This window comes from Barbus barbus (genome assembly GCF_936440315.1).
Source record: "Barbus barbus genome assembly, chromosome: 4".
Taxonomy (NCBI): Eukaryota; Metazoa; Chordata; class Actinopteri; order Cypriniformes; family Cyprinidae; genus Barbus; species Barbus barbus.
This window is the reverse complement of record NC_136732.1, coordinates 39917838-39926253: the sequence shown is the minus strand read 5'-3', so window position 1 is coordinate 39926253 and position 8416 is coordinate 39917838. Positions and strand designations below refer to the sequence as shown.

Here is an 8416-nt window from a genome sequence, read left to right as displayed (position 1 = left end):
GCTTCCGTCCTCTCTCACACCGCTTGCAACGCTGCCTTGTGCGGGTAGCGTCAGTAGGCGAGGCCGCGGTCTCGAGGTCCGACTCCAGCAGTAAACAAAGGCCTCGTAGCTTCTCAGTAGCCGCCGGCGAGAGTTGATGTTCGTATGTGTTGCTGATATCCAAAAGACTTTGGCGATCATAGATGAATTCTGGGGTGATTTCCTTAAGAGTTAGCGGTAAACTGACACTATTTGGAGATGAACAGACGACATTAAACGACATAAAAGCACCGTCTTTAGGACCCGGAGCAGCCGCTGCGATCGATCGCGCCGCCATCTTCCTTTATATTGTTGAAGCATAAACCCCATAAAACCGACGAGAGCTTAAGATCTTCCAATGTTTCTCTGTTATATGGCGCTGAAACCTAAAGATGTCCGAGTTCCGCTCCCCGTGCAACTGATACTCGACTGCCATTGGCTAGTCTGCGTTCGAGGGGAGGGGCTTACCGATAGGTCAGTAGAGTTTGGTGGAATGAACGTCTCTCCCTCTCACCGTCGCTGTGCAGGGGGCGCTCGTGAACTGGATCGTGAGCTCGGTAGCTAGCAGGTTATGCCTTAAACTGATGAGTAAGGAAAATAACGATGCGGGGTGACGCCTGTGTCCTCGCTAAATTTCGCGAGAAGTATTTTTGAAAGGGCACAGGTCCATCTGTGAGGTGACTCACCTACTTAGTAAGATGCCGAGCAGAACCAGGACCTGCCCCGAAAACACCCAAAATATGTTGCTAAATATAGAGACACACGCACTGTCAAGAGTTCAAGTGAGAAAACAATCTCATGAAACAGTCAAGGAAGAGTGATAATATGATGATAAATAATGCTAGAGTCAACTTGTTGACATTCATCTTTACATTAGTGATTACAGTGCACAATCCTGTAGATTGAAGGGGGGGGGGGGGGGTTGGGTGTATATCACAGTTTTACTCATCCCCGCAGCTTTCAAGTTTATAATGAGGGAAATTCCTGCAAACATTTATTCAATATAGCAAGTAGGGCAGGGCTCTAGACTGCGACCATTTTTTGAGAATGTGCGAGTTAAAATTTGACGTGTTCGCACTTGTGCAAGTGCATGGCCTGCTCTACTCCAAAGCGTCTGCTTCATTCAGCACGTGCTGCAGAGCCAAGGCACACTGTAGGAGTCAGATTTCACTGATCACGTGAAGAGAGGCGCTGTAAATAATACAGCATGTGATGTGTCCCATGCCTCGTCTTATTCCTTTTTGTTAATAAATGTTATGTAAGCTAGTTTGTCATTTTATTGTTGTTGTGCTTTTTAATTAAGAATAACAATGAATCCATCTTTTGTTTTAGTATTAAAAAGTTAAAGGTGTATAGATACAGGCAAAACAAACAATTATCTTCTTGTAAAACGTGACACCAAGATCAAGATTTTGAAAGTGAAAGCACACGAAAAAAGGAATTCCTGATGACAAAATATAAATCACAAATAATATAGGCTACTGATGAAAAATAACGGGTTGAATGTTGAACACTTTCGGTACCATATAACTATAATATAAACTATGATAAAAGTACATCAGCATGCATCGATTAACAAAAAACTAATTCTCATAACATGAGATCCGCAGTTAAGTTTAGGCTAAATATATGAATTATTATAGCACTCATCGCTGTCATTAAAACATTGCATGCCACAGGAAAAGTGATTAAGTGTATCAACTACAAATACAGTCAGGTCCATAAATATTGGGACATCGATACAATTCTTACATTTTTGGCTCTATAAACCACCACAATGGATTTCAAATTAAACGAACAAGATGTGCTTTAACCGCAGACTGTCAGCTTTAATTTGAGGGTATTTACATCCAAATCAGGTGAACGGTGTAGGAATTACAACAGTTTGCATATGTGCATCCCACTTGTTAAGGGACCAAAAGTAATGGGACAGAATAATAATCATAAATCAAACTTTCACTTTTTAATACTTGGTTGCAAATCCTTTGCAGTCAATTACAGCCTGAAGTCTGGAACGCATAGACATCACCAGACGCTGGGTTTCATCCCTGGTGATGCTCTGCCAGGCCTCTACTGCAACCGTCTTCAGTTCCTGCTTGTTCTTGGGGCATTTTCCCTTCAGTTTTGTCTTCAGCAAGTGAAATGCATGCTCAATCAGATTCAGGTCAGGTGATTGACTTGGCCATTGCATAACAGTCCACTTCTTTCCCTTCAAAAACTCTTTGGTTGCTTTTGCAGTATGCTTTGGGTCATTGTCCATCTGCACTGTGAAGCGCCGTCCAGTGAGCTCTTTAGCATTTGGCTGAATATGAGCAAGCTTTTCAGTCACCATGGCACATGTGCTCTTGATGATGTGACAAAAAAAGTGATTTGATTTGTGTCTGAATTCTGTCTGTCAGAACTGAAGGGTCTGTGGATAATGGTTAATCTTCAGCAGCAGGATATGGAGAGGATGCTGCTACAGGTATTTCTAATGGAGAGCATATTACATTAGCTTACACGTTATTCAGCATTTATAGTGGTGGAACATCATACATACCCTGTAATAATAATTTAAAAAATCATCAGTGTTACTTTGGAAACTGGAGTAATGAATTTATTTATGTTTCTCTTTTGCAAAGTTTGTTAATTATTGCATAACTTAAAATAGGATATGTACACAAACACCTGATGACTCCTGTTGGGGAGGAGAGAGAGAAGTGGATGACAATGTGTCTTCCTCGTCCTCAGGCTCAGACAAATGTTGTGTGGCTGAGGAACTGGTTTTTCCTCCCTCGTGAGTGCTAAAGGGGGCTCCAAAATATTATATAATGAGCCACGCAAGACATTTTAGGTCTGTACACAAAAGTTAATATAGATAAATATTAATACAATTTCACACTTGGAATAATATTGCTGGAGCTCTTTATTATTGTCATGATTGTTGTCAGTTTCTGCACATACAAAAGTGTAACATGATTTAATTAATTGCAATGAATGTAGTTATCATAAAAAAAAGGTGGTGGTGATGGCGCAGTGGATAAGACACATGCCTTTGGTGTGAGAGACCTGGGTTCGAATCCACTGTGAGACACCAATGTGTCCCTGAGCAAGACACTTAACCCCTAGTTGCTCCAGAGGCGTGCGACCTCTGACATATATAACAATTGTAAGTCGCTTTGGATAAAAGCGTCAGCTAAATGAATAAATATTAAATGTTAAAATCAGACTAGCCTATATTTAAATTCACATAGACATATTATGCTGCTGTAGGTATTTAGCTGTAGTAGTTGATGATGACGAGTGTTATTTGTTTGTTATTGTATTGCTGATGTCTTATCCGTGCATTGTGAGAAAATATAAGAATATAACAGTGTCTTTCAACAGAGTAGTTTAGGGTTTTATCAAATATACTGACTCTGCCCTGAACCTTGTGTGATTTTCACTTAAATATTTGACTTCTATCATTTTTCTCATACAATTCTCACTCATGAAGACTGTTAGTGTTGATCAAATACCATGCGAGTCTATAATGTATTAATCATTTATGTGTGCCTGGCTTTTCAAAGGAAAACAAAACAGCGCCTTTTAAACGCACCAAGTATTTTTTTCCCTTCACTCCAGTCCAGCGGGTGGCGATAAAACACACGTTTGCTTGCTAAACACCATTAAACCTCAGAGGAAGAAGATTAGCTTCACCGCGCTCTCTGTTGTTTGGTCGATGCTGCTTTAATACAAACTGTTAGAAAATTTAGTTTAGGAATATCTGGAGGATCATCTGAACTGAGATCTGCGGTGAAGATGATGTTTGTTAAAGAAGAGAGTGAGGAGAACACCAGTGGACCAGAAACCTGGAGAATAAAACACGAGGAACCAGAAACATGGAGAATAAAACACGAGGAACCAGAAACCTGGAGAATAAAACACGAGGAACCAGAAACCTGGAGAATAAAACACGAGGAACCAGAAACCTGGAGAATAAAACACGAGGAACCAGAAACACGGAGAATAAAACACGAGGAACCAGAAACCATAGAAACCTGGAGAATAAAACACGAGGAACAAGGAGGTTGGTGATTATTCTTCATTCATTTTTAATGACTGTTTGTGGTACGTGATTAGCGCTCTCTCGCATCTGCGCCGCCGCGCGCTGGATCCACTCAGCGTGTTTTGCTTATCAGCTTGCTCACATCAGCTATACAGGCATTAATACTGAATGTTTAACATTATATTCATTGCATGTACATTTTTAGACATCCTTAATCTCTAATAACTACATTCTGCTGTCTGTTTTTCTGTTGTTGGTGTTTCTTGCTGTTGTTGCGAGAGAGAGAGAGAGAGCGCGCGCGCACTTCTGTGGTGTGATCTTTATTGATATCATTTGAATTAAAACTAAATCGTAAATGTATGACAACATATAGGGGCATTCGTTCACTTTCAACATCATTTATTTTTAACCTTAAGCATTGAACACGAGTGAAACACAAGTGAAACTATCAGCCTGTGTGAAATGCGCTAGGCTGTTCTGTACTTGTCCCTTTCATCTGCTCCGGTACACATAAGTGCGCGCGCTGTGCGTGTTTTCCTTGCTTCATGCGTGTGGCTTCATGCAATTATATGGCTTTGAAATCTAAATGTTTCAGATGAAAAAAAAAATTCTATATCTGAAAATGATTGATTTATAACGAGTGGTTCCCTGCATAATTACAGCAAAAAGCGTGGTTACAGCACTGAGCCGCTGCAATGGAGCAGCTCTAATGCTATTTAAGATGATGTACCATAGAGCAAATAAATAAATACAAAATTAACAGTGAAAGTAACAAAAAATTGTAAATTACATTTTAATGGGCATAGTTAAGTGTGAAAAATAACCAAAGAACATACAGTCAAACCAAAAATTATTCAGAGACCAGATATCATTTTTTATTTTTTTTTTACTAGTGGGTGCAGGACACTATAGTTAATTTAAGTAACTGAGGATAGCAAAATAAAGTAAACTGTGACAAATTATACCCAAAAATTCTTCCTACAGTGGACTACCAGTAAAATTGATACAAAAGTGAGACCAAAAATTATTCAGACCAAGTAATGGAAAAAATGTAAATTCAGGCTTTCATGAAGCTGGTTGACAGCATGCCCAGGAGACTACAGGCTGCCATTAAGGCTAAGGGTGGCCCGACAAAGTATTGATAGTTGTGTAAATATTGTCATACCAACAGCTGTCTGAATAATTTTGATTGATTGATAGACAGGTATTATCAAGCTAAATTTGTTCTGACACAGTTTAACTTGGAGTTCTTGTAATATTTTATTAGCATTTTCTAAACTACAGTGAATAAAATGTGAGAAATGTTGAAGGTGTCTAAATAAATTTTGGTTTGACAGTATCTACCACATACAGGTATCGATCAGTCCATTATAAAAGATACAAAGAGTACATGTCTGGCTATTATAGAATCAAAATCCATTTTAGATCACAATCGGACGTTATTACAAGGACTCGATGATTTAAAGTGGGTTTTGAGCAAAAACGTTAATAATTACATTCATTTTCAATGTAGCTTGGTGCTACATTTACATTTATGCATTTAGCAGACGCTTTTATCCAAAGCGACTTGCATTGCATTCAAGTTACAGTTTTTACATTTTATCAGCTTTTTGCTTTCCCTGGGAACCGAACCCATGACCTTGGCGTTGCTAGCGCCATGCTCTACTATTTGAGCTACAGGAAAGCCTTTCCACACTGAGCGAGATGCGAAGAAGTGAGGCAAATCGCCCATGAATGTTGCTTTCACACCGAGCGCAAAACGAATGTTCGCCTTCTGCTATTTCACGCTAATAAAGTCGGCTCCACCTCAGGCAGCTATTAATTTTTATATGCAGCAATGTTATTAAAAAAGTATCATAATCTAAGAGTGTTCTAATCAGCCGTAGTTCGCTGACAAGCCACGCAAAACCACGTTCATAATCGCTGATAAATCGCATTCGATTATGAAGACGATTTTGCGTGGCTTGTCAGCGAACTACGGCTCCGTGTATTAAATTTCGCTCCATCTGAAAGCAGGTGATGGAGATTAACCACTAGTCAAAGAACCGGCTTTACTGACATGCGATTAATCGTGCAGCCCTACCGAATACTGTTAGACTTACCTGAAAAATATAAAGCACTGTTTATTTCATTTGTATCTTTGTTCTACTATATTGTCTATGCTTGTAATTTCTTTCTTTTCTATGCTGATTTACTCACCTACAAAATCACCCCAATCATTTTTTTTTTTTGATGATTTCATTTTAGGCCTTATGAAAATGAAAGAAGAAAGACAAGATCTGGATGAGGTGGAGGAGAAGCATCAGGAACAGAAAGATTGTGATGTCAATGGAGAAAAATCAGCGAGTTGCAGCATTAAAAAAAAAGTCAAAAAGCCTTTCAGCTGCTCTCAGTGTGGAAAGACTTACAAACAGAAAAGAAGCCTTATTTATCACATGAGAATTCATAGTGAGGAAGAGAGTTTTCACTCTTCAGAAAAACCTTTTACTTGCTCTCAGTGTGGAAAGACTTTCACACATAAAGGAACCTTTAAGAAACACATGAGAACTCATACTGGGGAAAAGCCTTTCATCTGCTCTCAGTGTGGAAACACTTTCACGTGTAACAAAAACCTTAAGGATCACATGTTAATTCATGCTGGATTAAAGCCTTTTACTTGCTGTCAGTGTGGAAAGAGTTTTACACAGAAAGTACACCTTGAAAATCATTTGGTTACTCACTCTTCAGAAAAGCCTTTCCGCTGCTCTCAGTGTGGAAACACTTTCACACGTAAAGCAAGCCTTGAGAAGCACATGCTAATGCGTGCAGGAATAAAGCCTTTTACCTGCTCTCAGTGTGGAAAGAGTTTCGTATGTAAAGAAATCCTGAGGAATCACATGTTAACTCATACTGGGATAAGGCCTTTCAGCTGCTCTGAGTGTGGAAACACTTTTACACAGAAAGGACACCTTAAGGATCATTTGTTAACTCACTCTTCAGAAAACCCTTTCACTTGCTCTCACTGTGGAAAGTCTTTCACATGCAAAGGATACCTTAAGACTCACATGTTAATCCATGCAGAAATAAAGCCTTTCACCTGCTCTCAGTGTGGAAAGAGTTTCATATGCAAAGGAATCCTGAGGAAGCACATGTTAACTCATACTGAGTTAAGGCCTTTCAGCTGCTCTCAGTGTGGAAAGAGTTTTACACAGAAAGGAGACCTTAAGGTTCACACTGCCAAAACACATTTATGCTCAAACAACATGTAAAAGTGATTTTTGCATCTGATGACTGAAACTTGTGTGCTGTGTAGAGATGGATATTGTTAAGGTTTTAAAGGTATTACTGCTCTTACTGTCATTGCTAATCCATCTGGTATTTTAACAGTATTCTTATTGGTTCTTTTTGTTATTTAAAAATAAAAACAAAACAGATATTTTAAAGAAATTAAAAACAAATTCAGAACATTTTAATTTCTCAGTCCCTCTGGCCCAATTTGTAGGATGTGAACTTTTTTTTTTTCAAAACTAATAAACTATGAAATCTGTTAAGCTCGGAACAATTAGTGTCTTGTCCACACCAGATTTGAATTTCTTATTAATTTAAGCAAACTGCTGGTGTTTTAGCATGTATGCAAAATGATAAGTATTACAGTTTCCACAATAACTAAATGAACATGGCTTCTTGATTTTCAGACCATTACATATATTTTTGTTTTCATCATGTGAGTCTTCACATACAAAATGATCCAAAATCTGTCAAACGTACTTGTATACTCAAATATCTTCCAGTGTCCATCAAGAAGATAGAAACTTGTAGCAATAGTATATTTTTCACTCTCTCTTTGATTGATGTCATTTTATGGCAATTTTCTGTTAACTATGTCTCTTCATAAAATAAATGTGTAAAATAGACACGCAAATATGACTTTTCTGTTTGCATGCAACACATTGCTACACAAATAAATGTACTGTATGAATTCAAATGTGCTTATTCATTCTCTGTGTACTATAAGGGGAAGTCGTGGCCTAATGGTTAGAGAGTCGGACTCATAATCCAAAGGTTGCGGGTTCGAGTCTCGGGCCGGCAGGGATTGTAGGTGGGGGGAGTGAATGTCCAGCGCTCTCTCCACCCTCAATACCACGACTGAGGTGCTCTTGAGCAAGACACCGAACCCCCAACTGCTTAGTTCTCCTCTGGCCAGACGAACTATCTGATTGTTCCATGCTGCAGCAAAGGTGGATTGTGCAGAGGACTCATCTGGTTCCCATGGTCTTGTGCCAATGGCCATCTAGGTCAGTGGTTTTCAAACCTGTCCTGGAAGACCCCCTGCCCTGCACATTTTGTATGTCATCTAACACCATTTTATGCTGCAGCGCCCGAGGAGCAGTT

General features: G+C 39.1%; 1 protein-coding gene across 1 annotated transcript; it reads left to right on the top strand.

The window, feature by feature from the left end:
• The first annotated feature begins 3674 nt into the window (after window positions 1-3674).
• LOC306863587 (uncharacterized protein) lies at window positions 3675-8006 on the top strand. The gene is made up of 2 exons (XM_079407010.1): window positions 3675-4066; window positions 6293-8006. The coding sequence occupies exons 1-2, from the start codon at window positions 3799-3801 to the stop codon at window positions 7291-7293; spliced, it is 1269 nt and encodes a 422-aa protein (XP_079263136.1). The 5' UTR covers window positions 3675-3798; the 3' UTR covers window positions 7294-8006.
• The last annotated feature ends 410 nt before the right edge of the window (window positions 8007-8416 follow it).